The sequence below is a fragment of the Dermochelys coriacea genome, chromosome 11, assembly GCF_009764565.3.
Source record: "Dermochelys coriacea isolate rDerCor1 chromosome 11, rDerCor1.pri.v4, whole genome shotgun sequence".
Taxonomy (NCBI): domain Eukaryota; kingdom Metazoa; phylum Chordata; order Testudines; family Dermochelyidae; genus Dermochelys; species Dermochelys coriacea.
In genome coordinates this window covers 37,290,510-37,316,826 of record NC_050078.2, presented here as the reverse complement: position 1 = coordinate 37,316,826, position 26,317 = coordinate 37,290,510, and the positions used below count along the sequence as shown (strand labels likewise).

At 38.7% G+C, this 26,317-nt stretch overlaps 1 protein-coding gene across 8 annotated transcripts in view; it reads left to right on the top strand.

The window, feature by feature from the left end:
* LOC119863438 (sodium channel protein type 1 subunit alpha) overlaps positions 1-26,317 on the top strand; it is a 188,885-nt gene that overhangs the window by 80,380 nt on the left and 82,188 nt on the right. For 5 of the 8 annotated variants that reach the window (XM_038421912.2, XM_038421916.2, XM_038421911.2 and 2 more), the window contains 5 exons: positions 3,220-3,338; positions 12,053-12,142; positions 13,237-13,365; positions 14,082-14,173; positions 15,144-15,416. In XM_038421912.2, the coding sequence (XP_038277840.1) occupies positions 3,220-3,338; positions 12,053-12,142; positions 13,237-13,365; positions 14,082-14,173; positions 15,144-15,416 (703 nt within the window). Of the gene's footprint in view, positions 1-3,219; positions 3,339-12,052; positions 12,143-13,236; positions 13,366-13,891; positions 13,984-14,081; positions 14,174-15,143; positions 15,417-26,317 lie in introns of all 8 variants that reach the window. The other 3 variants (XM_043505220.1, XM_043505222.1, XM_038421921.2) reach the window with 2 other exon arrangements.

Here is a 26,317-nt window from a genome sequence, read left to right as displayed (position 1 = left end):
GATAATCTGAAATTGGATTAAAAAGACAAAAATTTAGCCACTCTATTTGACATTAGAGTGGCTAGTGTGACGGGGCAAGGCCAGATGGCTATAGAAAAATAGTGGGAGATAGATATATCAGCTCCAGGCTAAACAAATCCCTGGTACCCCATTAAGTGAAATGGAAGCTGCTCCAGGTCAATTAAGACACCTGGGGCCAATTAAGAACTTTCCAGAAGGCAGGGAGAATTCTATGTTGATTGGGACACCTGAAGCCAATCAGGGGCTGGATGAAACTAGTTAAAAGCCTCCCGGTTAGTCAGGTGGGAGGGCATGTCAGGAGCTGTGGGAAGAAGTTGTGCTGTTGGAGAGGCTGAGTAGTACACACATATCAGGCACAAGAAAGGAGGCCCTGAGGTAAGGGTGAAGTGGAGCTTGAGGAAGTGAGGGCTGCTGTGGGGGAAGTAGCCCGGGGAATTGTACATGTCGTGTTTCTAAAAGGTCAGCTACCATAGCTGATACTATTAGGGTCCCTGGGCTGGAGCCTGGAGTAGAAAGTGGGCCCGGGCTCCCACCCCCACCTCTGCCCTCTGTTTAATCTCTGAGTCTGGGAGACAACAGAGACTGTGCATGGAAGGATAACTTCTCCTCACCTCCCTCGCTGGCTTATGATGAAAATGGCTCAGTAGACTGTGGCCCTTGTCTCTAGAGAAAGAAGGGTTACGTGGAGGGTCACAGTGAGACTCTGAGGCTAGCGAAATCCACCAGGAAACGCAGGACCCATGGAGGCAAGGACAGAGCTTTGTCACACTAGTCACAAACATACATCTGATTGTATAATAAATTACATTTTTATTGCAGATAGCTTAATTTCCAGCAGTCCTACACCTGCAAAAGAAACTCGCATCAAAATAGAACAGAATACATAGGTGAATACCCATATCTGTTGTCCATGTTCAGGTAGCAGTATTCATTAACCTTTGTGAAGCTGACTAATTCTAAAGGGCTATATTGTTCTTGGCTCTTGTGTGTATGAGTAAAAATGAGGGCTTAAAGACCCTTTCCATCTTATGTGTCCCCATTTCTGTGTAAGAGAAAATCACAGTCTCTCCACTCTGGGTACAGAAGCTACTCCCTATTAGTGCTCAGGTGTGCAAACCAACCTCAGCAAGGAAAAGAGCTCAGGCCTCTCCACTAGACATGGAGAAAAGAGCAGCCTGCATTACCTTAAGGTGCACAGTGCAACCTGCTGGTGATCCCCATGGGGCTGTGAGGCTCCACATGGCCCCCAATGTAGACCTGTGTAGAAACAACAAAATCTGGCCCTAATGCTTTTACACTGTAAGGACTGGCTAATTTTCTGGCTTATAGCCTAATTGCTGTGGCAAAGAAGAGGGGGAAGAGTGGCTTTGTCCGAGTTCTTGGGAAATGTAGTCTCACCTCACTTCTCTCTTACTAGAAAGCCCATCTTAGGCTTAGAAGCAGCAGTGGGGTGGTGTTTTCAGCCAAAACTGAGGCCAGACATGGAGAGAAATCCGCACAATGTTGTCATTGCATCTTAGTGACAGAGGTAGCTTTCAGCTCAGAGCATTGAAGTGGCTTTTCCAGCAGCTGTCAGGATGTCTAGGGAGGTGTCTTGTTGGAGGCTGAGAGGTGGGTGTCGTGCTGCAGAGAGGGACAAGAAGAGAGTGACAGAAATCAAATTTTTATCTTGGCTTATAAGTCACAGGATCAATATACCTATTTTGAGGACTTTAATGATAAATCGCAATGTTTCTTTCACTGCGGAAATAAATGAGTGATGATTGAAGGGGGAAAATGGAAATTTTTTGAAATGATGGGCCTTATTCTTGGAGCTGGATATGCAGGTCCTCAAAAAGTGGAACAATACATGCACTTGGGAGGAGTACCAGCAGCTTCCGCACAAAACTGTAGCTTTGGCAAGATAGTGTTATTTGTAACAGTATCGGTAATATGCCTGTGTTCAAAGATTCAGAAAAGGATGTGAGTTGACTAAATGCAAGTGGTGTATTCTCCCTACATGCAAAGTCAGCAGAATGTGTGATTTTATATTTATTTATTTTATTTACGTATATGTCAGCTAGCTCATAACTACAAATACAGAATCTATCACACAGGGACATCATTTGGATATGTGACAATCTGGAGGTTGTGAGTCCATAGTAAGTGCTTTTTTGCTGTTTAGCAAAGACATTAGAAACCACCCCTCAATGTATTTATCGATTATAAATGTTTCCAGTAATTTCTTAATTCAGGCTTTAAAACCTTGTGCCAAATAAATGTGTTCCTCTTGACTAATTCATTATTTTAAAAATTTTCATCCATGCCTATACCATCTGATTCTGCTGTTTGAAGACCATCAATATCTGAAATCTATTACCGGAACTGTAAACACAGCCCAGATCATTCCCCATTGTCCTTAGCTCCATATCTGAAGGGGTTCTCCACACACAGTCTCCTTTTCTCCATGCAGAAGCAGGGATCAGATGCCTCTGTGGTACACTCCTTTCCCAGACAAGTATGGTTTTGGGTCCACATAGACTGGAGACATGGAGTAGGGGTGAACCGGAAAGAAGCAGGCAGGTTGGTGCAGCTCCAATAGAGGGCACCACTTGGGAACCAGAGTAGAGTTGGGTGTATTACTGGGGGCCAGAGCCACAGCAGGGGATCTTCTAGGTCTGGGGCAACTTTCCACAGGTAGCAACCACCACTTCTCCCCTTGAGTCCAATAATTGGTGTTAATGTCAATGATGGATCCTTCACAGAGAGTTTTAAGTAGAAAGTCCCTTCCTATTACCTGGCCCATGATTTGGTGGATGTGTGCGCTGTGGAGAGGCAACAAAGAGAGAAGGATTCTGGTATTTAGGGGAAAAGTCAACATTTAGTTATAATCAGGATATAAAATATTCAGTAATTTTTTAATTCACCACTTCTGCACCTTACTTTACGTGTAGGTGACAGAGAAAAGTGTGTAAATGTGTATTTAATGAAACCCCTATTATTCTATGACCAAATGTAGTATCCTTACAGCAAATATATAGCAGGTAAGTCATGGGAATAAGTTTTCTGTCCAAAATAAGGATGTAGAAATATGATTTTCTCTGAATTATCTGTAGAAATGTAATGTAAAACTTTGTCTATTATTTAAAAAAGATTTTTGATTTTAAAAAGTTAATGCAGAATGCAAACATTTAAACTGCTCTTTCTTTCTTTTTTCAGACTTTTATAGTATTGAATAGAGGGAAGGCAATCTTCCGATTCAGTGCCACCTCTGCCCTGTACATTTTAACTCCTTTCAATCCTCTTAGAAAAATAGCTATTAAAATTTTGGTACATTCATATCCTTTTCAAGTGGTTGGTTCAAAATGTTTCTCTTTAAAAATAGCACTGCACAATTGTTTGTTTCATTATAAATATAAAATCCTTGCAGGTTTTTTTAAATTTTATTTTACAATATAAATTTTATAGCAAAGTTCTGTAGAATTTAATAAAAAATTACAACCTTCCTATAGTTTCTTTTTAATTATCCTTGGAATTTCAAAGATAATTATATTCCTTCAATAGAAATCTAAGGAATAATTCAAAAAACTTTTAGAAGGGATAGCATAATCTTGAATTCTGTACGGTTTTAGAGTCATTTCTCTGGAATCCTGTTAATCTAATTATTAATAAAATCTATAGCATTTTTACAACAGGATGGCTCCTGTATAATTTTGACATTCAAGTACAGTATATGTTCCTGACCCTCTTCTGTAGTGTGAATTACTAGTACACAAAACTTTTATTTTTTTAAAGCTGCCAAAAATAAACCTTGTCTCTGAATTCAGAATAAGCCCTCAGTTCTGCAAACACTTGAGCCCTGTGTGCCACTTTACACACATGAGTAGCAAACTCAATGGGATTACTTGCAAGAGTAAAGTTTCACACCTGCTTAAGTGTTTGCAGAATTGGGGTTTAAGCACCTGATCCAATTTACATAGAATTCAATGGGAACCTTAACAGGTTCTGGATCGGGCCTATAGTGCTCTGTTTAACAGAATATACTGTAGTGTTTCATAGGGCTTGTCTACACAGCAGCACATTGCAGGGTATGAGGATGTGAATTGTAGATCACAGTAACATGTTGTGCTCTAACTGCAGGTATAGTTCTCATTAATGTAGTCTGGGACTCCTTTGATACAAACTAAATATCTTTTAGTTCACGCCAACAGGGTCTACATAGGGCAGTTAGAGTGCAACATGTTAGCATGCTCTAAAATTCTCATTCCCATAGTCCAGACTGTGCTGCCATGTAGACAATCCCGTATTTGTATAAATATGTGATTCAATATTCTATTATTGGCCAACATTGGGAAGATGATATGGGATGATTAATAGGAAGGGGTGTTTTGTTTGTTTGTGAATTTTAGAGGAGGGAGAATTTCTGAGCACCTTTTAAATTGTTTCTCTTAAACCTATAATCATAGAAATAATTTTTTGTCCCATATATTTTATATAACTGTGTGCAAAGAGTAACTGTTATGCACAACAACCAAAAAGGAGGTGGGCTATATAAAATTCTGATATTTTTATTACATACAGTACCTGGCCTCTTGAGATCAAATAATTTACGTCCTTTAGATGGAGATCTCCTTGCACTGGATTGGATTATTTCTTTTATGGTCTGCTTGTGTCACTTATGCCTTTAAATATATACAGAAGCGACAACTACTATATGACTCACTGGTGGGGTTTCTTTATCTGAGGAATAAGGAGTAGATAGTAGGTTCTCTGGGCTCACTTATATCAATGCAACATAATAAAAGCAGCACAGGTAGTGATGCATGTAGTTAATGTTGTTTGATACTTTCTATTATAAGACTCTGTCTTCAGTTGTTTATAACTTTGCCAGACTTAAACTGTTCAGGCTGAAAATTTCCATGCCATGTGTCTGCCTCACGGTGAATATTTTTGGAAAATTTCAGATAAAATGGATTACCCATTTCTAAGAATGAGGCTTGGGAAAAAAATATGTTTTCACCCATTTTGGGAAAAAATCTTACAACTGTTGCATTAAGAAGGTCTAGCACCTCCATGGTTTGGAGGGGGTCATGAAACTTGGCTGTGAGTTGGCCTTTGCATCAGGAATGTGCCATTTGCTGTCCCCAAGAAAACCTGCTCAAATTTGGCCAAGTTATAAGTTTCTGAAGAGTCACAGTTTGTACATACTCAATCAAGATTTGGTAGAGTTTGACAGCTAAATTCTCTGAAGATTGTCTTCACTGAGCATGGATCATCCACATATGGCTCTACACGTGACCAATTGTGCATGTGCCATCCACGCAGAATGAGTGAGCATGCTGCACTCTGGGACTCCAGGACTTTCCCTGAAATTACTCCTCTCCACTGCTGGTGGCTTCTGTGGCACCAGGCATAGGAACTGAGAGAAGAGGGGCTCTGTCTCCTATGTTCTCGCTGCTCCCCCTCCTGGGACCCAGTTAGGAAGAAGGAGAAGGAGGAAGCTGATTCATTTGAACACTTGAGAGGTGAGAAACTGGGATGGAGGGGAGAGGAAGAGATGCAGGGCAGAGGGGCAGGAGCAGAAGCTTGGGGGAGAGAGGATAAGAGCCTGGAAGGGAGGGGGAACAGGTGAAAAGGGATACAGAAGATAGGAGGGGATGGGTAGGAAAAAGCAGAAGGGAGGGAGACAGGCAGGAGCAGAAGGAATGAGAATAGTGAGGAGATAGAGGCAGGCGCTGTGATGGGGGAATAGGAGCAGAGAGGCACAGAGGCAGGAGCTGACTGATATCTGGGAGGATAATAGCAGGGGAGGGGGCGGGGTAAGAGTTGGGGAGCAGACATAGGAGCAGAAGAGGACATGGAGAAGATGGGGCAGGGCAGGAGCAGAAAGGTCTGTAACTGCTAGAGAACACTTCTCTACAGATCCTGAAACTGAACCCAGGAGTCCTGAGTCTCAACATTCCTTTGATGTGAGAAAATAGCTGGGAAACCATTGACAAAATGTGTGTCCATCCCCCTCTGATGACAGGTCCACATAGAATATAACGGCCTTTGCTGCCAGTTAATCTCTGAGCACAATGGATCTAAAGAGCCCAATCCTACTGATGTCTCATGTGCAGGGCAGTATGGTTCCACATGATGGAATCCATCATATATGATGGAATGGATTAATCCATACATCTCTCTCTCTCTCTCTCTCACCCACCCACCCACCCACACACACACACACACACACACACACTGCATTTAAAGAACATTTCTGAGGTTGCAAGGCAAACACTTAATTTAGAAAATGTCTGTACAACCTTAATTAGGCCACCCTGTGTATATACATTATGGTATAGTCTTTAATTACATGATCACATACTGTTTTTTCATTCAGTGCTCAGGATAAATGGTGCTCACTGAATGGGTAGCTCTTCAATATTTTTTATCTGCATCGTTGAGTGTGTGGCTCCATGCGCTATCCAAGCCCTGCAGTGAATACAGAATTACTAATTTCCTCTTGAGGGTTTTTTCTGTAGTGCTCTCATTGTGTAGCACCTTAGTTCTTTACAAATATTATTGAATTTCACATGACAACAGCCTTGTGAGTGGTGGTATTGTTATCCCCATTTTACACATGGGGAATTGAGGCACAGAGATTAAATTTAAAATCATCAAAGGCATCAGTTTTGATTGCCCAGTTTGAGAAGCCTAATGCGTGGTGGTTTTTTTCAGAATACTGAGCATTTTATAGCATTTTTGTTCGGAGCAGAGTTACCATTGACTTCAGTTGCAATTATGAATACTTAGCACTTCTGCAAATCAGCCCCTAGGTGTCTCATGTTAGGTACCCAGAAAATATAAAACACACAGTGCTACCTGTGACATTTCTGGTTTTTGTGACTTGCTGAGAATCACATTGAAACTCTGTGGCTGAGGTAAAGATAGAAGCCAGTTCTCTAGCATGCTATTCAGCATCTTCAGCCAAAAGATCATCCTGTGGAGTGTGCTCTGGGAATGAATCAGGGCCTCTGCCTACTTTGTAGCATAAATTGTAAGGTGTGTGATCCTACAGAAAACAGCTCATTCACTGCAAAGTCCTCCTTCAGTCTGTCCTGTGCACCAAAGGAGTTGCACAAGCAACCTTGGTTCTGGCATTATCTAACTTTTGAGTGCCTGACTTCGCAACCTTCACATTCTTTTAATGTAAGTTTTTTATTTTTTATTGTGATCTCTAATAAGTTCATATAGCTTATGTCTAACTATATAAATATAGTAGTGCCATCCCGACCATTTTATTTCTTTTAAAACCAGATTTGCATCACTGAGCTGATGAAAATAGAAATTATGTATTCCATTGATTTGAATGAGGTTCCTAAATATTGCTAAAATAGAATATTTTATTCTATACATAAAAAGGAATGTATACTTAGCATTAATAGTATTGTGTACTTAATTATCTGCCCCATACTGTGTTTTAAATATATTGATACATTGGAGCCTGAAGTCTAGCATTCACAAGCCCTTTGAGACTACCAAAGACACTACCTTTACAAAAAGATGTCAGAGGGGTTTCCTGAGCATGTTAACTGGAATTCCTTGCATCTGTCTGTTCAGTGTGTGTGAGGGGTATTCCAATGCTAGCTACATTGGATATTCTGAGTCACAGAATAACAGTTATGCTATACAGAGCTTGTTTGATAGTATGACCTTCAGAATTAATGAAGTAAGCCAATCAATAATATTGACACTCTCACTGATGTCAGTGGGAACTGGGCAGCTAAGTTCCTATGCATGACTTGAATGTCTACTCTGAAAGTTATTGTCAATCTTCACTGATTTTGATCACTTCAGGGAAAATGGTCAGGAACTACTAACAGTAGTATAAATGTACACATCAATCTAGTGCGTTCAAATATTACTTTTCGTATTCCCCTTTGCAACAGGTTCTATAGCCGTATAAATAAGAAGGAAACAAAGAAAGAAGAAGTGGGACTGCTAAACACTGAGGATGGAGTGGAGGTCAAGGATAATCTAGGCATGGCCCAATATCTGAAAAAATACTTTGCCTCAGTCTTTAATAAGGCTAAAGAGGATTTTAGGAATAATGGTAGCATGACAAATGGGAATGAGGATATGGAGGTAGATATTACCATATCTGAGGTAGAAGAGAAACTCGAACAGCTAAATGGGACTAAATTGGGGGGGGCCCAGATAATCTTCATCCAAGAATATTAAAGGAATTGGCACATGAAATTGCAAGCCCATTAGCAAGAATTTTTAATGAATCTGTAAACTCAGAGGTTGTACCATATGATTGGAAAATTGCTAACATAGTTCCCATTTTTAAGAAAGGAAAAAAAGTGATCCGGATAACTACAGGCCTGTTAGTTTGACATCTGTAGTATGCAGGGTCTTGGAAAAAATTTTGAAGGAGAAAGTAATTAAGGACATTGAGGTCAATGGTAAATGGGACAAAGTATAACATGGTTTTACAAAAGGTAGATCGTGACAAACCAACCTGATCTCCTTCTTTGAGAAACTAACAGATTTTTTTAGACAAAGGAAACTCAGTGGATCTAATTACCTAGATTTCAGTAAGGCTTTTGATACTGTACCACATGGGGAATTATTAGTTAAATTGGAAAAGATGGGGATCAATATGAACATTGAAAGGTGGATAACAAATTACTACAGCGAGTCCTACTGAAGACTACAGCGGGTCCTACTGAAAGGTGAACTGTCAGGCTGGAGGAAGGTCACCAGTGGAGTTCCTCAGGGATCAGTTTTGGGACCAATCTTATTTAATCTTTTTATTACTGACCTCCACACAAAAATTGGGAGTGTGCTAATAAAGTTTGCAGATGATACAAAGCTGGGAGATATTGCCAATTTAGAGAGAGACCAGGATATCATACAGGAAGATCTGGATGACCTTGTAAACTGGAATAATAGTAATAGGATGCAATTTAATAGTGAGAAGTATAAGGTTATGCATTTAGAGATTAATAACAAGAATTTTAGTTATAAGCTGGGCACGCATCAATTAGAAGTAACGGAAGAGGAGAAGGACCTTGGATCATAGGATGACTTTGTGCCGCCAATGTGATATGGCTGTGAAAAAAGCTAATGTGGTCTTGGGATGCATCAGGCGAGGTATTTCCAGTAGAGATAAGGAGGTTTTAGTACCATTATACAAGGCACTGGTGAGACCTCACCTAGAATACTGTGTGCAGTTCTGGTGTCCCATGTTTAAGAAGGATGAATTCAAACTGGAACAGGTACAGAGAAGGGCTAGTAGGATGATCCGAGAAATGGAAAACCTGTGTTATGAAAGGAGACTCAAGGAGCTTGGCTTGTTTAGCCTAACGAAAAGAAGATTGAGGGGAGATATGATTGCTCTCTATAAATATATCAGAGGGATAAATACCAGAGAGGGAGAGGAATTATTTAAGCTCCATACCAATGTGGACACAAGAAAAAATGGATATAAACTGGTCATTGGAAAGTTTAGACTTGAAATTAGACGAAGGTTCCTAACCATCAGAGGAGTGAAGTTTTGGAATAGCCTTCCAAGGGAAGCAGTGGGGACAAAAGACTTATCTGGCTTTAAGATTAAACTTGATAAGAGGAGATGGTATGATGGGATAACATGATTTTGGCAATTAATTGATCTTTAAATATTCATGGTAAATAGGCCCAATGGCCTGTGTTGGAATGTTAGATGGGGTGGGATCTGAGTTACTATAGAAAATTCTTTCCTGGGTATCTGGTTGGTGAATCTTGCCCATATGCTCAGGGTTTAGCTGATTGCCATATTTGGGGTCGGGAAGGAATTTTCCTCCAGGGCAAATTGGAAGAGGCCCTGGAGATTTTTCGCCTTCCTCTGTAGCATGGGACACGGGTCACTTGCTGGAGGATTCTCCACTCCTTGAAGTCTTTAAACCACGATTTGAGGACTTCAATAGCTCAGACATAGGTGAGAGGTTTTTTTGTGGGAGTGGGTGGGTGAGATTCTGTGGCCTACATTGTGCAGGAGGTCGGACTAGATGATCATAATGGTCCCTTCTGACCTTAATATCTATGAATCTATGAAACTACACAGTAAAGTTTAGTCTGTGTTCAGAGCCTAAAAATGTGTTCAAAAGCAAAAAAAAAATTAGCATTTAATATAATGTTAATTTGCAAATCATATTTGGGCTTTTTGGATACAAATGTATCTGTAAAGTGTTTTTATACTTAGATATATCTGTTTGTATCATTAGCTTAAGGTGACCAGAAAGCAAGTGTGAAAAATAGGGACACATTTTTTTAGGGTGGAGAGGGGAGCAGGTAGAGTATATAGTGCCTATATAAGACAAAGCCCCTAATATCAGGATGATCCCAACAATATTTGATGTCTGGTCACCCTACATTAGCTCCTTCAATTAAATGTTTTGTAGGAACATATTTTTTATAAAGGATGAATAGAGATAAAACCTTTTCCAGAGTAAATTTGGCACAAAATCTAGCATTTTGTAGTTTATGGTGCCATCATGTGGCAATTTTGTATCACTTTCCTGTTTGCTGTTTGTTTTAGTCTTTCACTTATTGTTAAATGCTTGGATAAATATGCTGAAGGTTTAGTATCAATGGAAGTGAAAAACTTAATAGAATCAGTATTTCTGCAAACACTTGTTGCCTCAGTCAAATCTTCTGCCTTTTTGAAACTTGCTGAACATGTTATAGTGAGGCAGTTGCAGCCATGTAGGATACTCAGGTTTTCTCAACCCCAATCAGTTTGAGTTATAGGCCTTAGTGTAGTAGGGATGCTACACTAGTTGTTCTGGTTGACGACTGGAATGAGGATCAGGTTACCATGCTGATTCATACCAGTCTTTCAGTGGCTTTCCTTACCATTGACCGTGAGAAGGTATTGAATTATAGCATGGGTAGAATAAGACACATTTCCATGGCAGTTCTTTCTTACTGGCTTCTGGCGGTTGTCTTTCTGAGAGGTCACAGAGAATAGTATTGGGCACTTGCTCATCTGCCCCAATGGGGCTTTCTCTCTTTCTTTTGGAGTTCCACAGGAGCTCATCTTCCACGACATGCTCTTTCTCTGTTAGGATTCAGCTTATATTCTGCTGCCCTCCTCTAGTGCAAAATCAAATTCTTGGAGAGTTGGTGAGGAAACATAGGGTACAATGTCTTCATCAAGTGGATGAAAGTGCTGTGATGATGCTTATTTGATTGGGGGAAGTAAATGGAATACTAGACATTGACTATTTTGGCTTATTTGGTGGAGTAAACAAATAGACTTTATTCACCATTTGTTACGTAGATTTGCTATCTGATGTGTTGTATCCCCAGCTGCTTCTAGTAGCAGCAGTAACTAAATACTCTTTTTATTTGTGCTCAGTGAGAATGTTGAAACCTTTCCTTTTAGATATTAGTCTTACTACAGTTATCCAGGGTTCTAGGTCCCTTAGAGACACTATCTTTATGCTCATGTATTACCATGAGAGTTCAGATCAGGGGAGATGCACAAGCTGATAGCCTCCTGATTTCATCACAAAGGAGCTACTGGTAACTTCTTCTCAATGAGGATTCCTCAACTTTGGAACTTTCTTCCTCTCTTGGTCCAAGAGAAGCTAGTCCTCTGACTTTCTGAGCATTCTGCAAGACCTGTCTTTTCTCCCAAGCTATTGAATTGTTAGGGAAGATTCCAGTGGATTCAAGTGGGATGGGGAGGAAGTTGCTATTTATTACTGTCAACAAGCGGTTGGGATGAGGAGAGTTCATTACATAATATTGTTATGATTTGTTACTGTTTTTAGTGTGCGCAAAGCACTGGATAGGGACACTTAAAAAATGAATTGCTTCTGCTTACACCACAAGTGAATTTAGTGCTAATAAAGTTTAATTTACTAATGAGAACTTCTGGGTTGATACTATATTAAAATATATCTGGAATTGTCACTTAAATCAATGGGATTTTTGTATGTGTCAGAATTTGGTTGAAATTAAAATGTGTTTTAATGTGCTATTGTGTAATTTACGGTTGTGTTCCTTGACTGTAACATACATTGTTCAGCATGCTTATTATGTGCACTATTTTGACCAACTGTGTATTTATGACCATGAGTAACCCTCCGGAATGGACAAAGAATGTAGAGTAAGTTAAACCTATATTCTTTAAATATATCCATATATCTGAAATGAATTTTTCTAGGAACCATTATTTTATTTGCAGTGAAGCATATTGACAGCAGTCAGTGTGTGACGCTACTACTGTTTTTTTCTCTAAACAAAACTATTTATTGTGGTTTAAATCTTCCTCTCTTCGAAAGAAAAATTTGATTACAGAAAAAGGTGAGGCAAATGTTCATGGATAATATTGCTCTTTGACTCTACATGAAGATTTTTCCTCATCTTTATGAAGTAGCATCTTGATAGTGTTTTTATGCCTTCTGGCCAATACTGTTGATTTGATTATACTACTGCATTAGTAGTAAAACAATAGCACCTAGTTATAGATAAAAAGAAAAGGAGGACTTGTGGCACCTTAGAGACTAACACATTTATTTGAGCATAAGCTTTCGTGAGCTACAGCTCACTTCATCGGATGCATCGGAATGCATCCGATGAAGTAAGCTGTAGCTCACGAAAGCTTATGCTCAAATAAATGTGTTAGTCTCTAAGGTGCCACAAGTCCTCCTTTTCTTTTTGGAAATACAGACTAACACGGCTGCTACTCTGAAACTAGTTGTAGATGCCAACTCAGGAAAGCACATCAGTAGTCCTACTGAAATGGGACTTTAAGCACATGCTATTCTTCAGTGTTAATATTAGAGGTTTTAGAAGTTAGTGACCCAGACAATATAAAATAACTTGATTTTACAGTGTTGTTGGACAAAAGTAATAGACCAAGTGGGCCTTAGTTATAATGTCATCTATTATAGAATTGTATTGTAAAAATCTATTATATTATTTCTTTAGATTTATTCAATTGCTAATAAAGAGCACCTACTTATACACTCTAGTCACCCTTGACAAGTCAAAAGTATATCACAAATATTGAACTAGAATATAAGGATACATATAATGGTGAAAAATGCATTTTAATAGACATTGTTTATTTACTTTATTCTCAATTTTTGAAATTACTGAATCTTTAATTTGATTTCTAAGACTTTTAGCAACGAGAAAATAAAACTGTTATAAAGCATTAGTATTTGTCTCTATTAAGTTTTTGGATACTTTTTCCAGGTATACCTTCACTGGAATATATACATTTGAATCACTTATAAAAATTTTTGCAAGGGGCTTCTGTTTAGAAGATTTTACTTTCCTTCGAGACCCATGGAACTGGCTTGATTTCACTGTCATTACATTTGCGTAAGTTTTGTTTTGTTTTTTTAATTGAAGAGCATAAAAGACCATGAAATGAGTGTCAATAAAGTCCCCCCAAAATTTCCAGGCTAGCTTTTTGGGAATATGTATTTTTTGTGTCTAAAAATGACTTGCATGTCATAAATATTGTAGTATTCATCTTCCAATGTAAGCATATATATTGCAGGAGCCATTCATACACTTAGTGTTATAGAAGCTAATTTGATGTTCTACATTTTTCTCTAACCAGAATAAAAGCAACCCCTTTGACTATGTGCTCCAATTTTCCAGTCTAGTCTAGATAAATTTTATGCTTTCAAAGTAAAATCACTGTGGTTTGCTTCAGAGACATTTATATTTAACTGAAGGCCATGAAGGCAAATTAATGCAGGCAAACTGCAGTGAAAGGTAAACAGCTGACTGTTGCTTTTTAATTTATTAGCTAAAATCACCAAAGAGGTCTTGATGAAAGACCCTCATAAGTAGCATAAACTCTACCTAAATTCTGAATAACTGTGATTTAATCCTACAGGTATATAACAGAATTTGTAAACCTAGGCAATGTTTCAGCTCTTCGAACTTTCAGAGTATTGAGAGCTTTGAAAACTATTTCTGTAATCCCAGGTAAGAAGTAACTGGTGTAAGGTGTTAGGTCCCTTGTACCTCCCAACTGTTCCTTTTTATCCTGTCATTGTGTTTGTGTGTGAACTCCCCTATTACAGATATGTGACAGAGTTTGTGGACCTGGGCAATGTCTCAGCGTTGAGAACATTCAGAGTTCTCCGAGCATTGAAAACAATATCAGTCATTCCAGGTGAGAGCTAGGTTAAACACTGAGGCTGAATTTCATTCCATTGAAGCTCAATTCACATTATTTTAACACAAGCCTTGTTGCTTTCCAAAAAAAAAACCAAAACAGGAATCATAAGATAATAGAATTGATTGAAATCTATGATTCTTTGCATTTTAACATTAGCTTTTTTCCTTTTGAAATCAGCCTTTGAGTTTAACAAATTCTTGCATGAGACATTGCAATTTACAGCCTGTGTGGTTTGCATCTTATGATGTCAAGCTTTCTTCTCCACATTCAACAAAAAATCAGTAATACTGAGGTTTTCTTACCCATATGTATTTTACCACTGTGATATAATGTAGTATTTGCTGTGGATATTCGTGACTGTGAAAACAAAAATTGTTTGAAACACTGATTTAACTAATGAAGATAAAGGAATAAGATAATAAAGAATAGCATGGGCATCGCATGGGGGATTTATTATCTTAAAGTTCTATTATTTTCCAAACCCTCTCCAGTTTTATAACTTTAATCTGATCCCATTTGCTGTTTAACAAGCTCTTTACTATTGTTGTAACAATGCAGTATGTTATAAAACTGATAATAGCAAAGGTTTGGGACAGGAGGCATTGGCAAATAGTTAAATTTACCATTGGCAAATAGTTAAATTTACCATTGGCAAATGGTAAAAAAAGAAAGATTTTTCTTTACATGAGATTCATGTAAAACATGAATAACAAAATCACTTGTTTTGGCATTAAAACAAGTGTTTTGGAATATGTGCAATTCATTTACATTCACAATTTCAAATGAACATAAATTTTCAGCTATTTATTCATCTTCACAAGAGAAAACTCCTCATAAAATGTTATTTCACACACATTACAACCATTTATTTGGGCTTCTGCATGAAATTTTGGTATAAATTGTTACTTTTTTATGTTTTAAATATGTGATGAATATCATAATAAAAATCCCTTTCTCTTTGCAGGCTTGAAGACTATTGTGGGAGCCCTAATTCAGTCTGTGAAGAAGCTCTCAGATGTCATGATTCTGACTGTATTTTGCCTGAGTGTATTTGCACTAATAGGGCTGCAGCTGTTCATGGGCAACTTGAGGCATAAATGCTTGCAGTGGCCTCCAGACAATTTTACTCTGGAAACAAATATTACTTCATACTTCAACAGCACAATAGGTGAAAATGGTACATTTGTTAATTTAACAGTGACTCCGTTTGACTGGAAGGGCTACACTGAGGATGAAGGTAAGAATTACTGATTTAATTCTTCTTAAATTGTTTTAATTTAATTTTTTTTCAGAAAATAGATGCAAGTAAAATTGTGTAGATGTTGAATCCAAAGTTAGCAGTCTGACCCAAAGTTAACAAAAGTGTTACTGACACAGTAGGACTAGATTTGTCAAAAGGTTAACAAGCGGACATTTTTCAGAACTTCAAAAAATGAATGGTATTCTTTTGCCTGCTTTTGAATTTTAATTAATAATTCTAAAGATAACTGACATTTTTATCTTTCTCATAGAAAATAAGCACAAAGATCGAGAACACAATTCAATATTTATGAAAAGATGCTTTTTTCTAAATATAAAAATCAGTAACTATCACTACAATTCCATGTTAAACTGGGCAGTACAAGTAGAAGTTACAGAAGTGCTCAATGGTGGCATACCTCTGCTTCCATGGAAGTCAGTGGGAATTTTATCATGGATTTTAAGGGGAAAAGAGTGAAGCTAGTGGTGAGCAGTTTTCAAAATTGCATATTCTGACTTATTAATTGGAGAGGAAAAAAAGTTTTTTTTCTATTTTCTTTTCTCTAAATGTCACATCCACCAATCTCAGACTAATGGATGGCTTGTCTTGACAGTACAGTGGAGATGTCAGTCAGGCACTGTGGTATGAAATGGATTCCCCCCCTTGACTTTCTTTCAAAAAATATCTCTTTCAAAGCTGTAAAATACTAATAGTATCCTAGTTTCAGTTGTGATTTTAACTCTTAAATAAAAATGTAAAGGAATAATTGTCCATAGCCTCAAGAGGACCTTTTCATAACTGCAAATGAAAATAAAGTTAATATTACTCCAATATTTAACAAAGGGTAAACAAGATGACCCAGGTCTTATTATAGGTCTATCAGCCTGTCATTAATCCTGGGCAAAATAATAGAATGGCCAATCCAGGAGTTGATTGATAAAGAATTAAAGGTTGGTGGTATACTTAATGCCATCAACATGGTTTTATGGAAAACAGATTTTGCCAAACTAACCTGATATATCTTTTTTATATGAGATTACAAGTTTGGTTGATAAAGGTAATAGTGTTGATATAATATACTCAAACTTCTGTAAGGCATTTGACTTGGTATTGGATGACATTTTGATTAAGAAATTGAAATTATATACAATTGCCATTGCAAACATTCAGTGGGTTAAAAACTGGCTAAAAGGTCTCAAAATGCAATTGTAGATGGGGAATCATAATCGAGTTGGTATATTTCTAACAGGGACCTGCAGGAATCAGGTCTTAGTTCTACAGTATGTAACATTTTTATCAATGACCTGGAAGAAGACATAAAATCATCACTAATCAAGTTTGCAGATGACACAAAGATCAAAGGAGTGATAAATATTGAAAAGAATAGGTCACTAATACAAAGTGATCTGGATTACTTAATAAGCTAGGCACAAGCAAACAGTATGTGTTTCAATACTGCCAAATATAAAGTCATGATTCTAGGAACCAAGAATGTAGGCCATACCTGCAGGATGAGGTACTCTATCCTGGGAAGTAGTAACTCTGAGAAAGACTTGGGGATACTGGGAGATAATCAGTTGAACAGTTGAATAAATGGGAATATCGAATAGAAGTAGGGAAATCATTTTTCTTCTGTATTTGCCACTGGTACAACTGCTACTGGAATACAGCGCCCGGTTCTGGGGTCAACAGTTCAAGAAGGGTGTTGATAAATTGAAGAGGATTCAGAGACATGCCATAAGAATGACTGAAGGATTGGAAAACATGCCTTATACTGAAAGACTGAAGGAGCTCAATTTATTTAGCTCATCAAAGAGAAGGTTAAGGGGTGATTTGATGACCATTTATAGGTATCTACATGAGGAACAGAAATTTGATAATAAAGGACCCTTTAATTTAGCAAACAAAGGTATAAGAAGCTGAAGCTACACAAATTTAGACTGGAAATAAAGTGCACATTTTTAACAGTGAGGCTAATTAACCATTGGAACAACTTACCAAGGGTTATGGTGGAGATTCTGTCACTGGAAATTTTTGAATCTAGATTGGATGTCTTTCTGAAAGACATGCTCTAATTCAACCAGGAATTATTTTGGGCAAGTTCTATGTACTGTGTTATTCAGGAGGTCAGACTAGATGGTCACACTGGTCCCTTCTGGCCTTATAATCTATTTAATTATAAATCTGAACTGTGTGATTTCATGTTGGCTAAAATAGAAGATCTGAAGCCTTTGAGGAATCAGGTTATGCTAGGATGAGAGAGAAAATTTTCGTGATCTAGGGAAGTGACTGCAGAATTGAAGTTGCCACCTGGTCTTCAGTGTATTTACACTGAGGTTCAGGAACAGTTAATAAGGGAAAGAGGCAAAAGGTGCCCCATATTTTCCTGCGCCAGCTACCCACATGGTGGGTATAGGCACAGAAAGGAAGCTGCCTCCTCAGAGCTATTCTTTTGTCTTATGTAGGTGAGTAAGAAGTGAGCAAGTGGTAATGGGGAGGGGACTCTTTGAGACAGTCTGTTTTCTGAGCCACTCCTGAGGCAACACAATAACATGCTGGCCAGTGTGTACATGCTGCTCATGGCAAAGCCATGATTGAGCCCTATATAAGAATTCTAAAATCTCTGGAAAATTTCCATGAGAGTTATAGGGTTGTATTCTCTTCTCACTTACACCAGAGTAAATCACAGTGTTGAGGACAGTGGAGCTATGTTGTGTGAAAAAGAAATCAAGCTCCCCCCCCCCCTTGTATTTTTAAATGCTAGCTGATATCCATGTCCTTGAATACACCTTTGAAGAAGAATATATCCTTGGTATGAGCACTGCTGACATTAGCAATTCTGAATATCATCTCTTTTCATTATTTCACTTTCAATAGCAAAGCCAATAAATTTATGGTCTCTCTCAGTAAATCTAGCATAAGGGAATGCTATTAGGAAGGAAAATCAAACAGCCAGTTGGTTTGAATATCAAAGCAGGTCTTCTGGGCCAGTTTGAAATTATTAGAATTACCAAGGTGTTCGCTTTATTTCTTAGAAGGTGTGTTAACAAGGATACAAAAAATATGCATAACAACAAGTGACTTGATGAGTTCTGGAATTCATAATTGATTATTAGAGCACAGTGCAAAGTAAAGTGCTGGTCCCTCTGTGTATTCCATGCATGGGGTATACATGCGCTTGATGCTGAAAAAATCTTGCAAGTAGTGTCCATTGATCCATGCCTGTATCTTGGTTCCCCTTGTGTTCTGCAACCTGACCATCTCTCCAGTTACCTTCTTACCATTGCATGATCTAAGTTAGAATCCTCCTCCTGTCATATTTGTCTTCATCTCTGTAAATATAATTGTATGTTGTTTGTTAGTGGTTTTTATAGTTTTCTGATAAAACAGGAACATTACTAGTTCAGGGTATGCCTGTTCGGTCTGGTAACAACACACAGGGTCTTCATGAAGGTCTTTCCAGTGGTGGCAGCACAGCTGAGACAAAATGGTGACTGACTTCTAACAGTTCTTGCGTAAAAGTACTGTCAGCAACCTTGTCATTATTCCATCTCATGGTATCCTTGGAATCTGCATAAATGTGGAAGTGTCTACCCTGATTCTCCTGTATATCATATACTTTATAGTGGTGACCATGGACTCAACCACAGCAAGGGCCTTCCTTCTGTTGGCAGATACCATGCCATGAGCAGTCTAATAAACCAAGTCACTCACAGACCCAAAGCAACATTCCAGGCCTATCTTTCCCTGTTAGAACACGTTACCTATGTAACCCCATTTGTCAGACTACAACTCTGTTGTCTGCAAGCCTGGCTCTGGTCAGTGTATATGCCAGATAGGCACACCATGAACTCTATAGAGACAACCCCAGTCAATGTCCAGGCTTCGCTCACCTGGTGGATGAACCCAGGACATATATGCATTGGAGTCTCTTTCCTACCTCCCACACTCAACATTCCAGACTTATCCTTCATGGGCTGGGAAGCCCACATAGATGGCCACATAGCACAAGGTACATGGACACCTCAAAAAGGCAGGATGCTATTAACTTCCTGGAACTAAGAGCAGTCAGGCCAGCCTGCAATGCATTCCTTCAACTTATACAATCTTGACATATCTGGGTAATGTCAGACAACACAGTGACTCTCTTCTATATAAACAAACAGGCAGGGAAAAATCCCTTCTACTATGCATGCAACCATTCAATTTATTGAACTATTGTATCCAGAACTGTATCACAATATCTGCAATGTACCTCCTAGGTGTCTGGAATTTGTTGGCAGATAGCCTCAACAGGCATTTCATCACCAATCACAAATGGGAATTACACAATTCAGTGCTGATCATTTTCACACAATGGGAAACACCATCTTGGGATCTGTTCGTGTTCCAGATGAGCAAGAAGTTCAATGTATATTATTCCAGAGCAGCACAAAGTCAGGACTTATAGGGCGGTGTCCCATATTGTCCTGGACAGGCCACTTGAGGTATGCCTTCCCTCCCATTGCACTATTGTCCAAGATTCTGTGGAAGATTCATCACAACAAAGCATGACTCATTCTCATCATACCCATTTTGTCCAGACAATTCTGCTTTTCAAACTTCTTACTGATGTCAGTCCATCAACCTGTCAGCATTCAGTCTTTCTCAGACCTGCAAACTCAAGAAAGCAGCAGATTCAGGAATCCCAACCTGGACTCTCTTCACTCACGGCTTCATATTTGGGCGGGCATCAGACCTAGAACATCAGACATAGAGTGTTCATGTTGGGGCTGTACAACCTATTCTTAATAACAGCAGGAAAGATTCTACCAGAAAATTTTACCTAACCACTGCAGGGTTTATCTACGTGGGCACAACAGAACCAGATAGCATCAGAGTGAGCAGGTATTCCTGCTATTTTAGATTATCTCCTTACCCTCAAGATGTCAGCTCTCTCAATTAGCTCACTGTGAGTTCACTTAGCAGCGCATACCAGTGCATATCTTTACTAACTCAGTATTAACCAGATCCCAAAAAGGTTTGACCAGGACCTTTCCACTAGTAGTGAAGCCAATGCTGCAGTGAGACCTCAATCTTGTACTTTCAACACTTATGAGGCCTCCTTTTTAACCATTGGGCATGTGCTCCATGTTTGACCTATCTATGAAGGTTGACTTCCTGGTCACCATTATGTAGGTAAGGAGGGTGGGTGAGTTGGAGTTCCTCATGGGGTACCCAACATACACTAGATTCCACAAAGATCCTTTCGCCTTCATTCAAAATTCATCCCAAAGGAAGTTGCTGAATTCCACATAAACCAATGGACTCACTTACTGTTATTCTTCAAAGCCTCATGCTTTCAGTGAAGAGAGGAAACTTCCCTCTCTCAACATCAGACAAGCACTGTCATTCTACCTGCAAAGGATAAAATCTTTTGAGAAATCACCAGGGCTATTTGTTGCTGTAGCAGGGTGAGCTCTGGGTCAAGCAGTATCTTCTTAAAGACTCTCTAAGTGGGTTTCTGGCTGTATCATCCATTGGCTTTATCAGATAGTGCATCTGTCTCCTCCCAGATGAAGTGAGGATCCATTCTAGTAGAGCGCAGGTGACTTCAGTTGCATCTCTCCAAGGAGTCCCTCTGCTGGACATTTGTGAGGTGGAAACCTGGAGTTCCAGCCACACTTTTGCAAAGTATTACACATTTGCCCAAGCCTCTTCTGCTGACACCTTTGGATCTGCAGTGTTATAAGCATCTGTAATCCTGCATCCTTGCTCCCGCCCACATTTGAGTATTGCTTGCCGATCATCCACATGTGGAATATATGTAGGGACCAGGACTTGAAGAAGAAAAGAATACTTACCACAGTTTTTGTGCATTCCTCAATTTCTGGGTGTCTGACCCAAGACTCTGAAGTCTGATTTACAGGAGTGCTGAGCACTCACAGCTGCAAGTAAAGTCAATGGGGAGCTGTACTTTGAACATATAATACTAATCAGGTCCTAGGTGTCTCAAATTGGGCATCCAAAATTAGTGCATACTTCTGACCTTAATCTCTGTCTCAGTTCCCTATTTATAAAATGGGGATAATAGTAACCACTCATCTGACCAGGTTGTTGTGATAATAAATTCACTAACGTTTTTGAAGCACTTAGATATTATAATGATAAGCACTGTAGACAAGCCCAGGAGGAAATTAATTCCATCTGGAGCAGTTTGAATAGTATACAGTAAATAAGGTCTGTGTGCACACATTAAGCAATGAGGAGAAAACAAAATATTAAATAGCTTCTTAAGTGAGCACCCACCATTTTGTGCACTGAGTGCGGCATGGGCACTGTGGTAAAAATAGTATGTGATCATGTAATTAAAGACGGTTTCACAGTGCACTGCATAGACAACCTTAATTCTGGCATTTCCTAATTTTGGAGTGCTTGACTTTGCAACCTTAATAATGTTATTATGTGTTTATAGTACACATACAAACATATGAATCAAATATTCAAAGTTGTAAGTTAATGTAATATATTATTGTCACAATTTTAAACAATCAGAAATAATGAACAATTAAGGTTTGCCTAATAAACTTATTTTTGCCAAATAAACCTTTGCCTGCACTGCTAAAATAGGAGTGTGTGTGTATATCTATCTATTTATCTAATATCCATTCAACTCTCATTTACTTTATTTGAGAGAAGATTGATATACAGAGCTAAATCTTGTCAACTATACTCTTATAAGTAGTCTTCTTGAAAATAGTATTACCTTGGTGCATTGACTGGCTGGAAGGCTTCAAATTCCAGTCAATCCCTTTGTTCCATTTGATTCAGTAAGTTTGTTTAGCTCCATCTACAGTGGGCCAAAAAACAAATGTGGATTGTTAAAACTCTCCATAAGTATGATTCCAACAAAAACCTATTTCTAACCACAGTTTGGCTGTATGATATTTAAATATAGTTCCAACATAATTTGGTCATGTACATACAAGGCTAGTAACTGTTTTTGTGAGACTTTTTTATAAACAAATTTTAAACATGGTTTCTAAACTCATTCCCAGGCTGATGTGAAAAAATAGTGTTTTATTTTTTGGTATCTGTAAGATCAGTAATTGTCTTAAAATTGAAGAAATGTATACAAGTGGTAAGGATACAGATTGGTTAGAAAACTTTACCAAACTTTGCCTACTCAATGGCTTTGTGAAAAGCAGTTTCAGTCCAGTTCCATCCCTTTAGTCCACACATAGCTCCTATTTACTCAAGCTTTTTATGGGGCTGTATATTTGAATCTCTTATTGCAGAATGCTTGCCAGCTTGACCACAATGGGATGTGTGACAATTTCAGAATCTACCCAGCTCTTAAAATAGAGCAGACAAGAAAAGTATGGGTGTGGGGGACAAATGAGAAACATCACATGCATCTCTGAAATCACAAAAATACCAGCCTCCTGGGTTTGAGTAGGATGACTCACCAAGCTTCAGAGCAGCAGATTTAATACTGCTGCATGTTTTATTTCTGAGTTGTTGGTAGTTTTTCAGTGCCTAGAAAACATTCTTTAAAATGTGATTTTCAGCAAGCGTCAACTCTGATAAGTGTCCCTTCAAATCTTCGGAGAAGGAAATCAAACATTTAGGATCAGTCCTCCAAAATCTCAGTATATGAGTGCAATAGGGCTTCATTATGAACTGAAGTTTTGAATTGTGCTATACACTTAGTTTGCTTTAGTTTTTAGGGCATTATGTTAATTTTGGCTACTCCTTATATTTTTATCTTCTCTCCCTTCTCACCTACATTTATGTTCTCCCCACTTTTGCATCATCTGTCTTTCTCACCCCAACTTCACTGTACTGAAATTTTCCTCTTTCTGTCTTTTTTCCCTTGTTCCTGTCCTTTTTCTTTTTCCTTTAAATTTTCTCTTTTTGTTTCTTTAAAAATGAATTCTGTACTTATTTTCCCCTTTGAGTGATCCATACCCAAATCCTTAGTGCCTATATGACTATTATTAACCTTTCATCCCAGATGGACAGCATCTTCAAAACTTCTGGAGGTGTCACTTTTTGGATAAGACATAAAAACAAGTTCCTGACAATTGATGGTCATTAATACACTTTTCCCTCTCCTCCACACACGTACACATGTACAGCCCTCCAGACTCAGAAAACCCTTTCCTAGGCTCACTACCTACTTATCCCCTTCCTAACGGACAGACACACTATCAGATCAGAAGTCACAAACATACACTTTTTACTTATTGCTGAGCCTGAAGAAGAAGAAGAAGACACAGAGTAGCAGTGAAGGACTGTGGCTGCAGTGAGCATGTGCAATGTGACCAGTACTTTGAATTAGCTTGCTAGAAACCTCTTCTCTGTTACCATTTTCTTCTGCCTTCAGTCTATGTACTGCAGAGCAAAAATTCTTCTAGTAGCAACAGGAATCCCTTTGCAACAGCTGGTGGTACTGCGCTCTGGTATCCATCAGACACACTGCACAGAGTACGTGTTCACTGCAGATTTAGCTTAGGCTGTTATCCAACATCACAATTCTTGAGGTGACTACACCTGAGACCACTTTATGGCCTCCTTGAAGGCACCCTACATGTCTTGGAGTGGAGTCCTGCAACTCTCTCCTTCTTGACTGGTGATTTTGGGGGCAATTCCTCCTGCAATTCAATGTGATCACTTAAGCAGGTCTGATTTTAGTTCAGCACCTGACATCCTGTTCTTTCAGGGCCAGTGACAGAGTTAACCATTGGCCAGCCAGCCTTCATAAAGCAAAGTATTATTTATTTTGAGCAAAAGCATTATAGAGAAGACATATCTTAAAAACAATAAACATCTATTATGCATGCCTAGCTTACCAAGTATCACTCATCTTCCAGGAGGCCCTAGCGGGTTTAAAGTACTTCAGGTCCTCTTGCAGAGACTGTCCCTCTGGTCACAGTCTCATGTCAGTTCTTGGATTGGATGAAAGTGACCTCTCTCTCCATGTCAAGATGGTCACTTTATATAGTTTTCAGTTCTTTGTTTGGTAGGTCTCTTTAATCAGGTCAAACCGTACATGCAATTTTCCTTGGGGAGAGGCTTCTCCAGAGTTGTTATTTTCAAAGGGATTTTCATTAATTATACCCCAGTAATTTTCATTAATTTTACCCCAGGAAACTCTGTAGCTGCCCCATAAGAACATGTGAACGGCCATATTGGGTCAGACCAATGGTACATCTAGCCCAGAATCCTGTCTTTAGATAGTGGCCAGTGCCAGGTGCTTCAGAGGGAATGAATAGATCAAGATGATCATCTTGTGATCCGTCCTCTGTTGTCCACTCCCAGCTTCTGGCAGTCAGAGGCTAGTAACATCCAGAGCATGGAGTTGCATCACTGACCATCTTGGCTAATAGCCATTGGTAGACCTATTCTTCATGAACTTATCTAATTCTTTTTTGAATCCAGTTATACTTTTGGCCTTCAGATCCTCACCTGGCAGTGAGTTCCACAGGTTGACTGTATTGTGTGAAGAACTACTTCCTTGTGGTTGTTTTAAACCTGCTGCCTGTTAATTTCATTGGGTGACTCCTGGTTCCTGTGTTATGTGAAGGAGTAAATAACACTTCCTTATTCACTTTCTCCACACCATTCATGATTTTATAGACCTCTCTCATATCCCCTTAGTCAGTTCTTCTCCAAGATGAACAGTCCCAGTCTTTTTAATCTCTCCATGTATGGAAGCTGTTAATCATTTTTGTTGCCCTTCTCTGTACCTTTTTGAATTCTAATGTATCTTTTTTAAGACGGGGCAACCAGAACTGCATGCAGTATTCAAAGTGTGGGCATACCATAGATTTATATAGTGCCATTTTGGTATTTTCTGTCTCATTAATTATCCCTTTCCTAATGGTTCCTAACATTCTGGTAGCTTTTTTGACTGCTGCTACATATTGAGTGGATGTTTTCAGACAACTAGCCACAATGACTTCAAGCTCTCTTTCTTGAGTGATAACAGCTACTTTAGATCCCTTCATTCTTCCCATGGAGAACGAATACAATCCCTAGCCCATAAAAATACATATAACATGTATAAAGATGATACAATAGTCTTTGGATCTTCCAAGTGTCCATAATATTTGTCACACCCAGGTATTGCCCCAATCTCTCACCTGACTTTAGTGGTACTTTCAGTCTGGTCTAACTGGGACAGCTGGGGTGTGTGTTAGAGCTCAGGTTCTATTTCATTCAGGCTGTTAACTCACCCACTTTTCACTGAGAATGCAGGCTAAATCACTTGAGTGCTAATAGTCCTTCAGTGCCTTGCAACGATTCCTCTTGTGCGCCCAAAAGGACAGACAGGTTCTCCCACAATTCACTGGGTAAGAATCATAGAGCAGCTCAGATTTCTGTAGCACAAAGAACCATGGGATATGACACACACACAAGTGAGTATAGCATCTCTGAGGACACAGTAACTTGAGTATGGCTTTGAATTGTGGCTGCTCACGCCTGAGCTAGGCTAACCCTGGTGCTCAGACCGGTGTGCTGGTCACCTAGGCTAACTCTGCAATGAAAGCATACCTACATTGTTTAGAGTGGCTGACAGTTGTGGAATTATTGGTTGATCTTAAACTTATTAGTCTCTAATGACTAGCTGCCTCTGACAGCTACAGTTATTTGTAGATGCAACAGTTGAGGACTCGGTAATGCTAGTCAAAAAAAACAAAGGCTCATTAAATCAGACTAGCTGAAATCTTTTAAAATAGGGTAAATTCTATCTACTAAAACAAATAAATACAAAATAAAGTTCCACAAAATGTTAAATGTTTCATTGCACATTTGAAAGGAAAAATGTACAGTTAATTCAGCTCTAACAGCATCTATCAGGATTCTTGATGCTCTTTGACACATTGACAGTATAAATTAAAAATATCAATTTT